The 18,953-nt window shown below is 40.1% G+C and overlaps 1 protein-coding gene across 2 annotated transcripts in view; it reads right to left on the reverse strand.

Annotated features, from left to right (window-relative positions):
• Positions 1-3,440: 3,440 nt before the first annotated feature.
• The window catches only part of LOC139463817 (uncharacterized), a 39,992-nt gene continuing 24,479 nt past the window's right edge, over positions 3,441-18,953 (reverse strand). The window contains exons 1-15 of one of the 2 annotated variants that reach the window (XM_071245152.1): positions 15,687-15,794; positions 14,148-14,234; positions 10,066-10,128; positions 9,630-9,788; positions 9,139-9,354; positions 8,789-8,941; positions 8,196-8,273; positions 7,802-7,990; positions 7,537-7,581; positions 7,230-7,401; positions 6,410-6,600; positions 5,941-6,121; positions 5,554-5,721; positions 5,067-5,157; positions 3,441-4,804 (exon numbers count right to left, since the gene is read on the reverse strand). In XM_071245152.1, coding sequence (XP_071101253.1) covers positions 4,736-4,804; positions 5,067-5,157; positions 5,554-5,721; positions 5,941-6,121; positions 6,410-6,600; positions 7,230-7,401; positions 7,537-7,581; positions 7,802-7,990; positions 8,196-8,273; positions 8,789-8,941; positions 9,139-9,354; positions 9,630-9,788; positions 10,066-10,120 — 1,767 coding nt within the window. In that variant the 5' untranslated portion in view covers positions 10,121-10,128; positions 14,148-14,234; positions 15,687-15,794 and the 3' untranslated portion in view covers positions 3,441-4,735. Of the gene's footprint in view, positions 4,805-5,066; positions 5,158-5,553; positions 5,722-5,940; positions 6,122-6,409; positions 6,601-7,229; positions 7,402-7,536; positions 7,582-7,801; positions 7,991-8,195; positions 8,274-8,788; positions 8,942-9,138; positions 9,355-9,629; positions 9,789-10,065; positions 10,129-14,147; positions 14,235-15,686; positions 15,795-18,953 lie in introns of those variants that run through there. The other variant, XM_071245151.1, reaches the window with a different exon arrangement.

Consider the following 18,953-nt stretch of genomic DNA (forward strand, 5'->3'; position numbering starts at 1 on the left):
GTATCGTGGCTACCGATGTCTCCCCGTACCATGATGCTGCCGTACATGTCATCCTCCGAGGTCGCCTACCTGACCCAGAGAAAGGGGGTGTGGGTTGAGAAAATAATTGTTACATATCACCGGGCGTGTCTGGTTTGTTCGCGTATGAGTGCCATACCCGTTACACACGCCTATTCACAAGTGTCTCTCTGATCCCTCCCTGTGATAGATAGTGGACGCAGGGAACCTCAGTCGTATGTATCTGTAGGGTACTGACTGGGTCGGAGAACCGATCTAGCGTTTATGGTGTTGTCAGGTGTGTTAGATAAGGCGGCTTAATTACCATGGGTGTGGGATTCAGTTGACATGTGAATAGATTCTTGTAATGCATGTTCTTAAAAATAGCCCAACCCTATTTTTTTTATTCTGGATACTAAAGGCACACCCTTCATGATCAATAGAACTTATAACTCTATGCGTTTTCAGCATGTTTCCTTGGGGCCGGACAACTTGATATTCTCTGTGGAAGGGAGGCCTAAGATTTTGGGTGGAAACTAAAGATTCTTTGAAACATTTTGAAACATCTTGAAACACCTTGAAACAATATATGTTTTATACCTGACAATGTTTTGAGGCATAAGCATTTTTTCAAGCATTTTTGAGATCATTATATTTTTTTCAATAATATCAACCTGGATATCAAATGGTCGGTGTCTAACATAAATATAGCCCTGGCCTGTAATTGATAATTTCTAGTGTGTTTACATATCTTCTGAATGTAGTTGATCGATATTATGAGTTGAATGGACGTGTCCACCAAGAGATTGAAGTAGAGGGGAATACATATGGCTGTTTGTTTCTTTGTTGTTTAACGCCGCACTCAGCAATATTCCAGCTACATGACGGCGGTCTGTAAATATTTGAACTTGGACCGGAAAGTCCAGTGATTGACATCATGAGCATCGATCCAGGCAATTGGGATCGATGACATGCATCATCCAAGCCAGCGAGCCTGACCACCCAATCCCGTTAGTCAGTGAACTATTTCTCAGTGACAACAAATCTGTTTTGTGCCCCACACCGCCTTGTGTGTTATCTCATTTGACCCAAATCGCCTTGTGTGTTATCCCACTTGACCCACATCGCCTGGTGTGTTGTCCCACTTGACCCACACCGCCTTGTGTGTTATCCCACTTGACCCACATCGCTTTGTGTGTTATCCCACTTGACCCACATCGCTGTGTGTGTTATCCCACTTGACCCACGTCGCCGTGTGTGTTATCCCACTTCACCCACATCGCTGTGTGTGTTGTCCCACTTGACCCACACCGCCTTGTGTGTTATCCCACTTGACCCACATCGCTTTGTGTGTTATCCCACTTGACCCACATCGCTGTGTGTGTTATCCCACTTGACCCACGTCGCCGTGTGTGTTATCCCACTTGACCCACATCGCTTTGTGTGTTATCCCACTTCACCCACATCGCTGTGTGTGTTATCCCACTTGACCCACGTCGCCGTGTGTGTTATCCCACTTGACCCACATCACTTTGTGTGTTATCCCACTTGACCCACATCGCTTTGTGTGTTGTCCCACTTGACCCACATCACCTTGTGTGTTATCCCACTTAACCCACGTCGCCTTGTGTGTTATCCCACTTAACCCACATTGCTTTGTGTGTTATCCCACTTGACCCACATCGCTTTGTGTGTTATCCCACTTGACCCACGTCGCCTTGTGTGTTATCCCACTTAACCCACATTGCTTTGTGTGTTATCCCACTTGACCCACATCGCTTTGTGTGTTATCCCACTTGACCCACATCGCCTTGTGTGTTGTCTCACTTGACCCACATCGCCTTGTGTGTTATCCCACATCACTTTGTGTGTTGTCCTACTTGACCCACATCACCTTGTGTGTTATCCCACTTGACCCACGTCGCCTTGTGTGTTATCCCACTTAACCCACATCACTTTGTGTGTTATCCCACTTGACCCACATCGCCTTGTGTGTTGTCTCACTTGACCCACATCGCCTTGTGTGTTATCCCACTTGACCCACATCGCTTTGTGTGTTATCCCACTTGACCCACGTCGCCTTGTGTGTTATCCCACTTAACCCACATCGCTTAGTGTGTTATCCCACTTGACCCACATCGCTTTATGTGTTATCCCACTTGACCCACGTCGCCTTGTGTGTTATCCCACTTCACCCACATCGCTTTGTGTGTTATCCCACTTGACCCACATCGCCTTGTGTGTTATCTCACTTGACCCAAATCGCTTTGTGTGTTATCCCACTTGACCCACGTCGCTTTCTGTGTTATCCCACTTGACCCTCATCGCTTTGTGTGTTATCTCACTTGACCCACATTGCTTTGTGTTATCTCACTTGACCCACACCGCCTGTGTCGTCAAAGGCGCCGCGATTCGCTGTGCAGATTAGCGTCCCTTGGGTACACCAGAAACCTATGATTGTGGGTTCGAATCCCGGTTCACCCCGACAATGTTTCTGGGTTTGTCAGCACTATACTCGTGCTCGTGGGTTTCACCGAAGTGGCAAACGTCTGATACCTGCATCAATTTGGGCTTTCCTCCCACATTAAGCTGACACGCCGCGATATAACCGAAATACTGTTAAAAGCGGCATTAAACCCATCTCACTCACTCACTCATACTGGAATGTGCTGGGGCGAGGATGCAGAGAATGGTATCCTGGGCAGAATGATCTGACGTGTTCAATCTAATCAGACTGACAGTTTTGAATAATTATCAATTACGTTCAGTTCGTCCCGACTTCTGCTCAGTGATAAAAGGGAAAGACTATCTCAGTCGCCGTTTCACATGAGTGAGTTCGGTTTAACGCCGCTTTGAACTAATCCTGATCCTGGCACGGCTAAGGGGTGCAAGTCCCATACCATCTTCTCAAATGCGTCAAAGCTACCCGACCTGTTGTAGATATGTACATCAAAGTTGCAGCAACCAAGAAACGATATGTCTTCTTTGGAATAAACCCGACCCGTGAAGATCCGGGGTAGAATAGGTCTTCAGCAACCCATGTTTGACGTAACAGGCGGCTGATATGCTCGTCGTTAGAGGTACTTAATGGGATTGGGTGATCAAGTTCGCTGACTTGGTTGATGCATGTCATCGTATCCCAATTGCGTGGATCGATGCTCATGATATCAATCACTGGATTGTCTAGTCCAGACTCAATTATTATCAGACCGTCGTCATACAGCTGGAATATTGCTGAGTGCGGCGTTAAACAACAAACAAGCATACAAATGGAATAAAACCCGGTTTTCCCAGCGAGTGCATTAACCACAGAACCACCCAGCTTTCTGGTACTCCAGGAACACAATGTCCGAACATGACCCCTGGTCACTCTGGTGCGTGGATATACCGTTGACCACACAAAAAACCGCACCGTTTGTTCCCAAAGTAAACATAAGATCAAGTTCTGAATAACATTTAATAAATATCATATCACCATGGCCATGGCATATGTGTGAATGTACACAAAGTGATGTCTATTTACATATGAATATTGCACCGGGGTATATCAATATGTATATACAATATTTACATCTATTTGACAAATTTACAAGACAAACATTTATTCAATAACTTAAAATATCTAACATAACAAATACATGTATATTTCAATGTAATCCCAACTTCTCAGAAAGAAGAACAAATATTGAATTGAAAAATAAACAATAAACGACAAATGTCTCCATCCAAGGTAATCAATTATCGCAAAGTGAATTACATATTTAGGAGAAAAAATGCGATTAGTTAGTTATAATCAGTTTTAATGGATAATTTAAAGCTAATTCCCTCGGAATAATAACTGGAATAAGTTTCACAAAAACAATGTGGAAGACTGCAGAAAATATCACAGATTTTCTTTTTTTCAAATTGAGACATTTGACTAACATTGCAGTGCCAACCTCCAATACAGAACAATACCCGTGATGAGCACAACATTTTGGCAAAACTGGCACTAGTATTATAAATTAAAGCCTTTGAGACACACTACATCCCTCCATATGACATGTCATTCCGTCTTTTTACGATCAAGTGTAATCGAGTTACAAAATCAACTTAAAAGATGAAATTTTGAAAAACTGAAACACCGAAAGCAATTGCATAATTTGTGAATGTGTATGTTTACGGCTATCCTTCTAATTTTGTATTTTTACCACAAATATTTTTTTTGGCTTTTGGACGATGTGACCTTTGACATTGTTATCCCAACTACGTGACTGTAAAGCGTGATTGTTTACGACTACACCGTGGGAATATATGTCCTCCTTCTAAAAAATCCCTCTGGAAACTAACACAGATCACCTATATGGTCACCCAGAACAAAGTCTCACAGCGTGTCTTCAGTATTGCATCCTCTAGCTGCAGAAGGGCCCACGTGCGGATATGCACCCACGTGTATTGAGATCAGTTCACTGGTTCACATTCATGCCTCGTGGCATGCACGTGCGGTACGAGCAGCACGCGCAGAACGTGCAGTGCGTGGAACTCGCGCTCATCGATCGTCTCACACACCTGCCCCCGGAATGTCAGGACCGCGACTTCGTCAGGTTTCCTTGATTCGAAATCGGTTTGACACAAAACACCAAGAAAACAAGCTCCATCGCCAGTCCTTCCTGTAGCCTAGCAACGGTTGCTAAGCATCATTCGGACAATCGTCACAATTTGAGCAAGTAACAATTTGTTATCCTAGCTTCCTTCCGATTTAAGCATGAGTTCCCGTTTGGTGATATATATCCAGGGGCGTTAAACTGACACTAGGACGGTCGATATACTGAAAATAAAACAAATACAAAATAAATAACAGCCAATATGCATATTTTGAACAAATTAAATCTATTTAATCATATTGACAATTAAGTATACGCGAACAGTATCCATTATTTGGATTTTGTACCTCAAGACTACCATTCCGACAGAATCAATTTCTGCTCTACATCTTATATCGACATTCGGCATGTGTTGAAGACCGGATAACTCGACTTAAATAGTTTTTTATGAATATTAAAAGTGATAAAACCTGAATCAATACTTACATAGTTGCTAATTCCGAGAGCTGTGTCCGCGTCACTGAAGGCACCAGGACCCGACGAATCATCGTCACCAAAATAGGAGTAATCCATGTCCCTAGAAAAATAGGTTCTCACATAAGTATGGGTATACTATTACATACACACTTACTCACACAACAAGCAGGAAGTAGGGTATTCTTGTATTATGATAACCATGTTGAGAAGTAAAGAAAATCACGAACACACATCGTTTTAAGAAGTTGATAACGCCAATTACAGAATTCTCTATAACGAAAACATTAATATTTTACATTTCCTAATCATAAGAAAGCAACCTTACTTAATTCAACAAATTCCTACTCGCGGGATTCCCCAAATGGTAAACATCTAAGACCTGCGTCACGTCCTGGCTTTCCTCCCTCATCACGCCGTTATTACCAAACTACTGTTCGGAACGGCTTTAAGCCAACTCACTCACTCACTCACTCACTATTAAAGACATTAGACTTACTCTTCCTTCTTCTTCCTGAAGAACGCGATGTATATACAGCACGATGCCGTTGCTATGACCATCATGGCGGCACCGACTCCAGCACCTACGATTTGGCCTATGGTGTAGGAAGGACTCTGGGACGACGGGGCCTGCTCACACTTTGTCCCTGAATATCCCGTCCCACATCTGCACGGAGAAAAGAACACGATGTAAGACGTGACAAGGCCCTATGTTACTTGTACGAACTGCTATTTTATCATTACTATTAACCATCATCATCGTCGTCATCATCATCATCATCATCGTCGTCGTCGTCGTCGTCGTCATCATCATCATCATCATCATCATCCTCATCCTCATCATCATTTCTAGAAAATAATGTTGCCCCATTCGTGTTATACTTACTGGCAATAAGGTTCGTAGTTGTCGTTGATTTGACAGGCGCCTCCATTTTGACATTCACCAATTAGTCCTGAACTGTAGCACTTGTGGTGGCAATAAGTTAAAGACGCTGCGTCTCGTACACATACGTACTCGCTGGGGCAAGCGTTGTCTGCTTGGCATGTGTCTTTTAACAAAAGGTCGGCTGGAAAAGAGACATGGCTACATGTAAGTATTCACGTATATAGGAATTAAAAATACCAAATGTGAGAATTCCATTTATTAATAATTAAATATTCATTTCAATCATAAATTTAGACTCGAACAAATATACTCACTTCCAAAAGAAACGCAACCCTAAAACGTAAAGTTCCGAAAACGAATATATACATATTACCTTTTAATTTTCAGACATTTCATACTTCTTTAAGATGAGCGTTCCTTTGGAAATGAGTATATATTGGGTGGAAGGTATATATTTTGGCATTCGTACCTACTGCTCCAATGACCTCTCCATTGAGTTCTGTGTAGACAACACTTCCATTTATAGTCATATTGTTGACCGCAGGAATACCAATTGTAACCAACTTGTCCAGAAGGTTCTGAGTCTCAGTGGTATCAGTGGTTCCGCGCGCCCCAGTAAGAGTGACCACTAGATCCCAGTCCGCCGTCACACGGTTGTTTCTGTAAACAATATATTGCAAATAATTCCAGGGCATTTGATTGGCTTACCAAGCAATTATTTTTGAATTCGTGTTTCCATAAACCTTAACATAGTTTGACCGCTCCCACTATCAGATACTGTTTCCTGATTGGATGATACAAGAATGGGCGGTGTTTGTGTTGCTTTATTGCGCTCGTTGAAGTCATATCCTTGTCTCCAGCTTTTTGTTTTAATGAATATATGAGCCGTTTATGAAGTTTTATTGTTGATTTCGTTATTAATGAGAATTGACTGCAAATATAGTTTTGCGTTTGAAGAGGTAAAAACGTAGAGATTGCTGAAGCCAATTCTTAAATAACACTTAGGACAATCTGTCTCATCATCATCATCATCATCATCATCATCATCATCATAATAATAATAATATTAATAATATTAATAATCACCCGTATCTACACCCTGACTGACATGAACGTATGCTAGGAGTGTGATCTGTTGGATAATCCAGTTCAGTGAAAGGCAAATGAAAACATTGTGTCGATAGAGTGGTTTTATTTAGTTACACCTCAGTCGTTTCACCTACTGATTGTCTAAACCGCGTATTTAATTCATTTCAACCACCGAAATGTGAGGCCGCAACACTACTCACTCGTCAAGGCGAATATTCTTCACAACGACTTTTGTTCCAGGAATGATGCTGAAAATGCCGTCCAACTGCGTCTTGAACATGTCTTTATAGCTCGTTTTTTCTTCCGGTGTCAGGGGTCCACTGCTATGTTTTTGGTCCATGGTTATGTTGAATCGCATCGTGAACGAAGGGGCTGAAAAATAGACAACATATCGATGTGATTCTTTTTCAAGTAACTTTTGTGCTGTCTTTTTATCATCTTGAAAATTAAGCCACGTAGAATGTAACAGACATGAAATGTTATTAACTGTGAAGTATCGGTACTTACTTTCTGTGGTATCCGTTGTGTTCATGAAACTAGCGCCGCCTCCATCTGTAGAAAGAAAATATCAACAAAATATTTAAAAGTCTAGTTTTTAAACATTCATGAAAAACGTTTCATCTTTTTTCTTTTTCTATGAAATAGGCAAACAAGAATTTATGATATTAAAATCATATGTTATAAACTGTAAATTCAAAGAATGTTTATTCCTATAGCTACCAAGTTCAATCCGGTTCACACTAAACCAAACATTCGTCAGGTGTTAACATACCTCCTGACCCAATATCCTCGTCTGTCGGTGACTGCCTCTTGAAGCGTCTTATGATCTCTTCAGCTTGTTGATCGTTGGAGTAGATCTCGTTGGCAAGAACATCCTCCTCCTCCTCCTCTTCCTCAACGACCTCCTCCAACAGAGGTTGCAGTGCGGGCTTCTGGCGAAGGACAGCCTCGGGGTCGAGTCCTGTAGCAGAATGTAATCAATTGTATTTATTGTCCAGTGTCTGTCTAAAGATTGGTACATAATGCTCGCAAATTTAAAACAAAATTTTCTGGAATCAATACGCTAAAACTATTGTATTATTCTACGTGAACTGAGAAAGTCAATATGTTATGGTATTTTGAATAAGCGTGTTTCAAGCCTATGTAAATTTTCTGACAATTCTTACCATCTCTCTGGAGCAATCTTCTGTGAAGTGCCGACTTTTCAGCTTCTTCCGTTTTCTTAACTTCCGGCTTTATGTCTTCTGAAATATAAGACCAGTATAAATATATTTAAAGCACAAAGAAAACATTTTAAGGACATAACCATTCGTTTGAATATGGTTGTCTGTACACCTTCCTTAATGTACACTGATATAAGAAATAAGCGAGTGTATTAACAGGAAAATGCATATGTTTTAAGCACGGGGAGAGATCGTTTGACAGTTAACACCAATGTTAATAATTCGAAACATTTTATTTAAAAAACATTCAACATGTGTTCCTTTATTTATTCCTGTCAGTATATTCACTACTTTATGCCATACAAGGCGACTATGCTTGTCGTAAGAGGCGACTAACGGGATCGGGTTGTCAGGCTCTCTGACTTGGTTGATGCATGTAATCGGTCCCAATTGCGTGGATCGATGTTCATGTTGTAAATCAGTGGATTGTCTGGTCCAGACTCGATTATTTACAGACCGCCGTCATACAGCTGGAATATTGCTGAGTGCGGCGTAAAACACCAAACTAAACCAAACCAAAACAACTTTATGCCCACCTTTTTTCTTCATTGTCTCCACCAAGTCGTGTTTGATGACATGCTGATTCAGCCTCTTTGCATCAGCCTGCTTTACCTTCTTGTTGCTAACGAGGATGAGGTCCTCCGTCTCCAAGAGGCAGTCGATGTCCTTCTCCGGGTCACACGGTTCTTCTGTAATATTTAAACATAGCATTTAAGTTCATGATTTGCATCAGTATTTAAAACCAACCAAAGCCTGTTACATCAAACTGAAATATATTACATACCGTTGGTAGAAGGCAAACGTTAATTTCTGTGGTGAGATAATCATTACATATCCTTGTATTTGAATTGGATCTAGAAATATTGAATTCAAGCTGACATCTTACCCTCGTCAAGGATTTGTGGACTGCGTACAGGTTTTTTGTCGGTCTTGATAGTTTTAACTTCAACCCTTTTCCGATCATCAACAACTTGCAGTGGTTTTCTGCCTGTTGGGTGTGTGGGTTTTTTGTGAACCAGAATCAGATTCTCTGACTCTATTTCATTCGCCTCTTGTTTGACCACAGGTTTTGGTTTATCTGCACCCTTGCTGACTTTTTTATCTGTCAAAGAAATGGTTAAGGTGAAAGATAACGATATGTCTAAAGATGCAAGTCACAGATTAATTATCGTAAAGGATAGCTGTAAAACGTATCCAGTCGTATCAGAACTTTATGATATTTTACATTTTACGAGAGCTTCGATTGCTTAGCATCATATTTCGCAAGCCTTACCGCAGATAAGCAAATATTTATGTAGGCGTGAGTGCACGTCGTCACTCCTACTGTGCCCAATATCAAGTTAACAAATATCTGGGCGAGGTTTTCAAAATGCTTACCATGTGACTGGTCCTGTTTTTTTGGTGTTATATGTGGAATGGCAGGTTTTGGATTTTTGTGTGTCTTCAGTTGAACTGGAAGCAGCTGTTCACTGGAGAATAGATCTTCATTATCCCCCCCATCAAGGGGAGAATCGTGGACAAACCACTTGGGGTCAGCTAAAAACATAAATTTAAAAATCAAATAAAACTAAATTAAAGTAAATTATTATTCGAAAATAAATAAAAATGAAATAATAAAATATACAATAAATTATTATTGATATAATTCATCGTTTCAAAAAAATAGTTTTATAAAATGTAATGAGATGATCATGTATTTAAATTTAACAAAATCAAATATAAGAAAGCAGATGAAAATATCAAACTTTACGAAAAAATTTTTATTGAAATTTATTTTTCTGAAATGTTTTCACAAAAATAATTGAATATTCACCTATCACGGCGGAAATGCTTATCCAAGTGATGGCCAGTATAATCCACAGATTCATCGAAATTTCTGAAATAGTATAGAAACACACTGTCAGGTAATATCTCCTTGTAATACTCCAAGTCCAAACTTCCTACAGTGTAATGGCGTGCGCTTCATGAACCAGCACGAGCGCTCACATGAACCAGCATGTACGCCGCTTGGAAAACTTATGTTCATGTGATCATAGTTACTGTCTAAGTATGAGTGAATTGGCTGCCATTTCCCACCGTAGCTTATATAGCTGTTATTTTTGTCTCATATTGTAGAAGAGAAAAGAATTATGACGCAGGACAGTTATTATTGCCGCCAACCAATCGTAACCTTGCTGGGTGTGTCTAACGGTTTCGGAAGAAACCACTCCGCTCTCCCCGTTGTCACAATAAGCGAGGGTAAGCGTTGCATGAGACTGTGTCATTCATGTACTTTGTTCAACTGCTTCACTTACGTCAAATGACTGTTGCTGACGAGCATGTATAACGTCTCTTGTATGTCGTATGTGTTTCTTATACAATCAGCTTCATATCATGATCAAGTACATTTAAGTCATGTGAACTACACTTTAGGGCAATGATTTCTGTATACGAGTTTTGACTCCTAAACATATTATGATATATTCAGAATTGTACAACGAACTCTACCTTTAGCTGAGATGTAATATGATATTAAAAGGGTTTTTGTCGCTCTTATATGAATACAACTTTTTCAGAATAATTTTGCACACTTCTGTTTTCATTAACGGGTATATTTAATTCCAAATGTTAAGCCAGAAAATATTCATATGTCAGAAAAATGTTCGTGACTTTACAGTTAAAAGGTTTAAAACTAAAACTTAAACGTTTTATTGCACAGGACTTTAATACATGTATACTTTGTCATCGTGAATCGTACAAATCATTTTCACATTTAACGCTGTATTCATTGACCATGGTCTTATCATAATATCATCGAGTCCGGACCAGATAATCCAGTGACTGATAGAATGAGCATCGATCTACGCAACTGGGATACGATGACATGCATGAACCAAGTCAGCGAGCCTGACCACCCGATCCCGTTAGTCGCCTCTTACGACATGTATAGTCACCTTTTACGGCAAGCACGGGTTGCTGAAGACCTGTTCTACTCCGAACCTTCACGGATGGCGTGGTTTCCGAGTGGCAAAGACAAATGGCGTTATCCTTATTCAACACTGTATCAACTTGGTCGCATGTTAAAATCTGTTTGCAAACTAATGTGCAATATCATAATGTGTGCTGCCTAATTTACTAAATCCCTTGTTCTTCGTGTGTCTGAAAGCGTGTGCCTTATCTGTACCTATCATCGCTAAGAACTGATTTAAGACAAGCCGGATATTTCAATGTATTAAGCAATATTTGTAAAGTTGTTGTGTTACAAACAAAAAACACCGAAGTCGAAACTTAAAGCGATACCGTCTTATTTCAGTTTTAATTTTCCCCTTTGCATTTCAACCCCTGAATCAAATTGATAAATAGATAAATATTTTGTAGATATTCTATTTACTGTATCTGTATCATGTGTAGTACTTAAGGCAATATATTGAAATCATGTGAATAATTGATTTTAGCATAGATAAGGCTGATAAAACTGGTCACATAAGGTCCACACAAAAATAATCGAGAAATAGTCCACAAATATTGACATTCAAATTTCTTATGAATTTATATGGAAAGGGTTTTTTCGCTGTTCTTGGCATGTATTTGTTGACGTGATGACGTCAACAAAGGGTTTATTTCGATCATCTTGGCCATCATAATATATACATTCTTATTTAAGTCACGGAGGTTTTACTTATATAAACATGATCGAGGCTAAATATGGATATAATAAAGCAACCCCGGTGCATTTACGTCAACAAGGCGAAAGACGACACGAACAGATATCCACTTGTTGGTTCTCGTATTGGCGTGGTCGTCACGCTAATGTGACTGACGCAGCCGGCGACAAAATCATCTCCCACATTGCCGACATCCGGTTGTTTACCTACAATACACTTCTACGTCATTCTTCTAGGGGTTCACATTGTGTCCTCTAATTCATATGCCCCGACAATTCTATTTATTGACTTGAGTGGATCATGCACATGGAATTTGTGAATGAAAACGGTTTTGGGTCACTGGTTGTGTTCGTGTATGTTTGGGTGTGATGCGCTATACATAGACACAGGGTGTATGTATAGATATTCAAGATTACATGCCTGAATTCTGACGGAAGGAGAGGATTTTGATTGTAGATGATATTCAGCAAAACCAGATATTCCCTTTATTAAACGAGTTTAAATATTTATTTACAAAACATCTAGCAACACTGGTTTTTTGTGTGGCAGTGATGTTTTTTTAAACAATCCGAGGCATAACATTTTTTTTCGAGCAGTTTCTTGGACAATTCATTTCCGATAAAATTCCAGTTTGAGACATCCCATCGAGAAATAAATGAACAAAATATATTTTAGTATTGTATCAGCCTCTTACATGATGTTATATGGGAGATTGCATATTGTTTTATAACGGATGTTCCACGTTATCAGGAAACAACTGTACTGCGTGTGTTGTCTGTACGCGTTATGTTTGTTTGTTGCTGTTAACGCCACTCAGCAATATTCCAGTTATATGACGGCGGTGTGTAAATCATCGAGTCTGGACCAGACAATCCAGTGATTGACATCATGAGCATCGATCTACGCAATTGGGATACGTTGACATGCATCAACCAAGTTAGCAAGTCTGACCTCCCGATCCCGTTAGTCACCTCTTAAGACAAGCATAGTCGCCTTTTACTTCAAGCATGGGATGCTGAAAATCTATTCTACCACGGACCTTCACGGGTTTATCCCCGTGTTACATGTCCTCCCTGATTCAAAGTGCATTCAACATGATCAGGCTCATTCTTATTATCTGGTTTATAGATTTCTTTTCGAAACGATGTGGTCTTTATGGTGAATGAAATAATTTTCAGTGATTAACATTATTGTCGGTCGGTATAAAACGAATAATTATATGAAATACAGTAAACTACGGTTATAACGAACTCAAAGGGACTACTATTTTCAGTTCGTTATAACCGTAGTTCGTTATAAGCATATATACAGCATAACTCCAGCATATAGTCAGGACTAAAAAGTTAGTTCGTTATATCCGTCAGTTTGTTATAAGAGTGTTCGTTATAACCGTAGTTTACTGTAACAGGAGAACAAACTTATTGTTGTGATGCCTTTTCTGCCCTATGTCCGTGCGTCCAGATGTCCGCCCGGCTGTTTACATTTTAAACATGCCTTAAAAGGCCTATGAGTGAGTGAGAGAGTTGGGTCTTGCGCCTCCTTGAATAGTATTCCTGTCATGTCTCATCGTGGCAGTCTCATATGGGATGAAAGCCCGAAGTGATGAAGGTCTCATACGATAACCACTTTGGTAAATCCCCGAATACTGGTATAGTTCTGACAACCAAGAAACATAATCAGGGCTAACCGGGATTCAAACCCACAATCATTGGTTTCTGGCGTGCCAAAGGGGCGCAACTCTGCACAGCGACTTGCGGCGCCATAGACGACTGGGCCACCCGTGCCCCCAAAGCATCCATAGAGCTGTGCAAAAATCATCCCTGCATGGCTTATGGTGTTTCACCCATTACACAATCATGTCTCCGTGTACCATGATGCAGCATGTGGTATGCAAAACTAGCACATGCTAAACATGTTGATCCCCAATCCATCTCCTTTTACTGCAGACCGCCTCCGTGGTCTAGTGGTAGGACGTCCGCCCGGAGAACGGAAGTTCGGGGGTTCGATCCCCGGCTGCGTCATACCAAAAGACGCTAAAAGATGGCACTTATTGTTATCCTGTATGGCGCTCGGCATTAAGGGGATAAAATGCACATGCAATGGAAATAACTGGTTTGTCTGGTCCACACGCGGTTATTACAGACCGCTGTTATATAGCTGGAATATTAAATTTGCTGAATGCGGCGTTAATCAACAATCAAACATGTCGCCACAGAAGCAACGGCTACGAAAACCAGCTAGACACACCTACCTCGTCTGCTGTCTTTAAGCTTCGTCTGATGCAACGCTCTAACACGGGCTATATCTTTCCTTCTGCAGCCTCCACTAAATTTTCGATCTGTAACATAAAATGTGGTAAAAAAGTAATTTCGATTTACTACTAGAGTGGTATCGGGTATTATCGAATAAACGGCTATAACCAAACCAAATTTCATTGAGGTATTTTTTTGTCTAATCGCTAAGAGAATTAAACTTCCTCTTTCGGCGGAACCGTAACCTGCTTCAAAAAATAAATTAAAACACGCAGAAAAGAACACACAGGAGGCAAACAGGCACTTATATCCTCAGACTTAGACCTTTTATCGCCAACATATATATATATATATATATCAAAATGTATAAATTTGAACATTAATTAATAAATGGTATATGTTAGCGATAAAAGGTTTCCATCGTATCCCAATTGCGTGGATCAATGCTCATGATATCAATCACTACTGTCCATTAAAAACTGACCGTTATATTTTTTCAAGTATCAAAAGCATAAATTTGAACATTATTTAATAACTGGTATGTATTATAGAGGGAGGGGGGGGGGGGGGGGTGGGGGTTACAAAAATAATTGTTCACGGCTACACCTTACCACAAGAGTCTACCTGTAATGCGAGTGTCTGTAGTAGTAGTAGTAGTAATGATAATAATAATAATAATAATAATGTGCATATTTATAGTCACAAAGCGTTACATTATTTCCCCGGTGCCAGCGATTTTCATTCTCAGCTCCCTGGGGAGTGTACAACCCAAGCTGCCAGGCGGTGGGGCGCGAGAAAGTTAACAGTCATATAATGGAGACACGTATGCAAGCCACTCAGCCCATAATATCGTTCTGTTCGTGTGGACTCTACCCGTTATAAAAATGGAAGTCTTAAGTCAAATATTGAATCTATCGACTGTACGGGGAAAGTTCTCTAATATCACTGTAAATAGCCGATTTGTATGCAATTAAACAACAAGGCCACTTAATCGCGGTATTATTGACACTGGTGTGTCCGGTAAAGGCGGACACGAATAACAAACGTGGTCCGTGGTGTTAAAACACGAATATGTAAGGCTATAAGAGGTCCATGTATTCAATATGGAGCTTAGGAAAATAAAAAAGAAAGATGTAATTGATGAAGATATAGCAAGAGTCCGTATAGTTAATCTGAACCACTCGTCACAATATGGCTGAAACGCCGCCGATATAACGGTAAAATCTAACACTCACTAATTCATATCAACAATCAAATCTGTCCATCTTTCTCTCCGTCTAATTTATGTATATTTTTATCGATCTGTCATCGATCTATCAGTCCTTGAACTCCTTTAACTAAATATATTATTAAGGTGAAGTAACATTACTGTCTCAGCACTCGGATTGGTCGTCCGCTACTGATAACTCGATATGAATACCTACTAGTAGGGCTACGAGTAAACAATTATCACTTTTTGATCATCATCTATCTAATAGTATCTATCTATCTACTTATCTATCTACTCTTCTATTTATATGTCTATCAAATACACTTACATAGTGCTGTTATCCCGCTATCCTTTCCTGATTTTTCAGTTTAACATTTATCAGGTATGAGGTACCGTCTATAGACTATTGCGCAAGTGGTCGTCACTATACACTAACACAACACACATACACAGAGACGGTAACTGTGAGAGTGCACGTTCGTCAGTGTCAGTGATGATGTCATGCATTCGATCAAGCATACACTACATGTACATCGGGAGGCGTTATGAATACCGGTGTCTTCAGCTCATGTTCCGCTCAATAGGAAGTTATTCCATACCCGTGTCGACGAGGGTTTAAGGTGTGGCGGCGTGTTGTATATAAATCATGTTTGTTCTGCATTTCGTGTAATTTGTATTGCTGAATTTGTCTACTTCTTTTCAGCTTTTCAAATGTTGACATTGCACTTTGTGTGATGTTTGATTTAATCACTCCCAGGAGTACTTAACGGTTTTTTAGGATGGGCGCTGTCAGGTGAACTTACGTTTCGGTTAAATTGTTTGGATAAATTGTACTGGTAATATAAGATTTCTCAACCTTACGGAAAGGAATATTTCTACATATCATCTTCCGATATATCCTTGATTGTATTTTCTTGAGTTTAAAAATCTCCGACGACACTTTAAAGAATTTGCTGTCATTATTAAGCATTCTAATGAATCATTTTTATAACATGCATTCACGTTATACATTATGTATTATACATTATACTTGATACATTATACGTATCCATTCAACGATTTCCATCGCCATATTATCTTTGTTTCGAGACAAATATTCTCTGGACTTGATGTTTGGAATTCTATTTAACATAAACTTTTAAAACGTATAAATATAAATGTCCCTATTAAGAAAACCATGAATAATATTTTCTGAATACGGATAGTTTCAAACCTAGGTCTTTTATAATATTTGCCTAGCAAATATACCAACAGATGGCCTTACCCACGTCCAATAAGCACTTACCCCGGGGCCAGTAGGGGTCTCCACTATGACTAGAATCTCATGAGAAGCGTACACTGGGACTATTCTTGTGTCGCAAAATACGTAGCTTAATACGTGGGCATTTATTAAGTAAGTATCCCCCTTGAAAGCCAGGTCAAGGCAGTGTTCAGTATCAACACCGGCTCGAAACTGTATATGTTTTAGTGCAAAATAGCGCATCATCATCCGAGATGAATACAGATGCTGAGAGGTCACGATTAAATCAACATGTCATCGCCGGAAGGGTATATACCGATACAGCTCTTTTGAAATCATCGTGCCTGTTTCAAAGAATTAATACATATAAGATTCACCTAAGAGAACCCAGGTACATCGCACACAAACAACAACCATCCATGTTCTCCTTTACCGTGTGTGACAATCTGGACAGTCAATGAGGCTACCATACCGTGAGGCTGTCAGAAAGCAAATTGGGATATTGTGAAAATGAGATTTTTCAACACAATTGCCCTGATGTCTACATACAAACGGCTTGGGAAATATTCCTAGAAATGTTTCAATACAGTTCGTCATTGGAGCACGTCGTTTTTTGACTCATCACAATTGTGGGAGCGCTGTAGCATTGGTGGTATAAAAACGGCTGACTGACTATACTATAAGATATGTATCGTTGTTATTATGCTTTATTATACTTCTAGAGACTTGGTTTAGCCAACGTGTCTGAATGCCTTAGAAGTATGTCCATAAAACCTTAATAAATGTACTTATTCATAACAACTCTATATATACCTGCTGTGAACGTATGACACGAATTTAAAAGGTTCGCCAGATATCCGTTATTGTTCTGTAGTATTACAATAGTTCTTCCAGTTGAAAGTGTTGTATATAAAAGCGACAAATCCCTTTCCAAATTCATAAAAAAAATGTCAGCTAAAAGCAGAGTAGATGGTCCATTCCGACCATGTCATGATCATGTGTTGATGAATCTATCAAAAAGATATGATACCAGGTGTTCGCAAACAGGTGAGCGTATCCTGCCCCACCGATGACACCAGTCACAAACACATGCAAGGGAAAGTCAATTGTTCAACCGCAGGAAATGCAGGAATATTGCTCGACATTCAGGGAAAGTTGACTATTGGAAAGTTGAAGTAATCTCTCACGTCATACAGTCTTGTGGAGGGGTTTTACCCTTTTTTAAGAAAGCTATATAAAAATGCGTTTTAATTCTTACATGTTGATATAGGCAGTAATTACCAAGAACGGCACAGGGTGACATAACATGCATCATCTCACCGGCAAAATATTTCAAGGAGCAATTATAGCGATGGTATGAGAACAGAAGGTGCGTTTGACATGCACCGCCCATTCACTGAGTTGGCTGTTGCCTTGTTTATTCTGCCAGTTTTCTCCCATGTTAGTTATTTATGAGGACATATTCAACACACAAACACATGTTTTAGGACCATAGCTATTCAAAGCTAGGCGTTACGCTACGAGTAGCACCCAGTATCGCGGAAGAGCCCAAAGACTTAATGACTGTTTTGAATATACTGGGTGTGTTGCTGTTTTTTCTTTCCACTTGAGTTGGTAACAATTGGGTAGAAATAAACAGGCAGATTAACGTCTCAATTTACAGTGAGCTGTTTGCACTGTTATCTTGGGTGTGTCTCCACTGCATAACACATGTATCACGATTTAGGTTCACGGGTGGCCCGAGGCGCCGCAATCCGTTGGGCAGAGTTACGTCCCTTTGGAAAAAAAACCTGTGATCGTGGGTTCGAATCCCGGTTCGACGTGATTATATTTCTAGGTTTGTCAGCATACCCGTGCTCGTGGGTTTCACCATATGGTAAACGCCTGGGCCCCGCTCCATAGCGTTAGGACAGTCGTAAGTCTACGTTAAAGTATGGGAGTTACGATCACCTCAGCGCAGTGTTCGCTTTATGGAAAGCGGCTTAGCAGCTCTTCGGGTTTTCCTCCCACACTAAAACCAGCTCACTCATCATTCAGATCGTATCAATACGCAGTTTGGGTTTCATTTAAATTGTATTTTCGCGGCTACATTAACTCTTCTTCCAAATATCTATTGAAGTGCTAATTTTTCCTCATTCTATTTGAGGGGGCACGGGTGGCCAAGTCGTCTAAGGCGCCGCGATTCGCTGTGCAGAGTTGCGTCCAAAATAGAATAACTGTATTTGGGAGCCTGTAAGCGAGTAGGAGTATTTGGAATTAGTATCCGAATGTTGATATTCGATGCTGTGTCCCCTCCCGTTAATATACTTAATATCTTACATGTGAATAAGTGAGTATGGTTTTACGCCGCCTTTT

This window comes from Haliotis cracherodii, unplaced genomic scaffold (genome assembly GCF_022045235.1).
Source record: "Haliotis cracherodii isolate W230 unplaced genomic scaffold, xgHalCrac1.p SCAF_16, whole genome shotgun sequence".
In the NCBI taxonomy this organism is placed as follows: Eukaryota; Metazoa; Mollusca; class Gastropoda; order Lepetellida; family Haliotidae; genus Haliotis; species Haliotis cracherodii.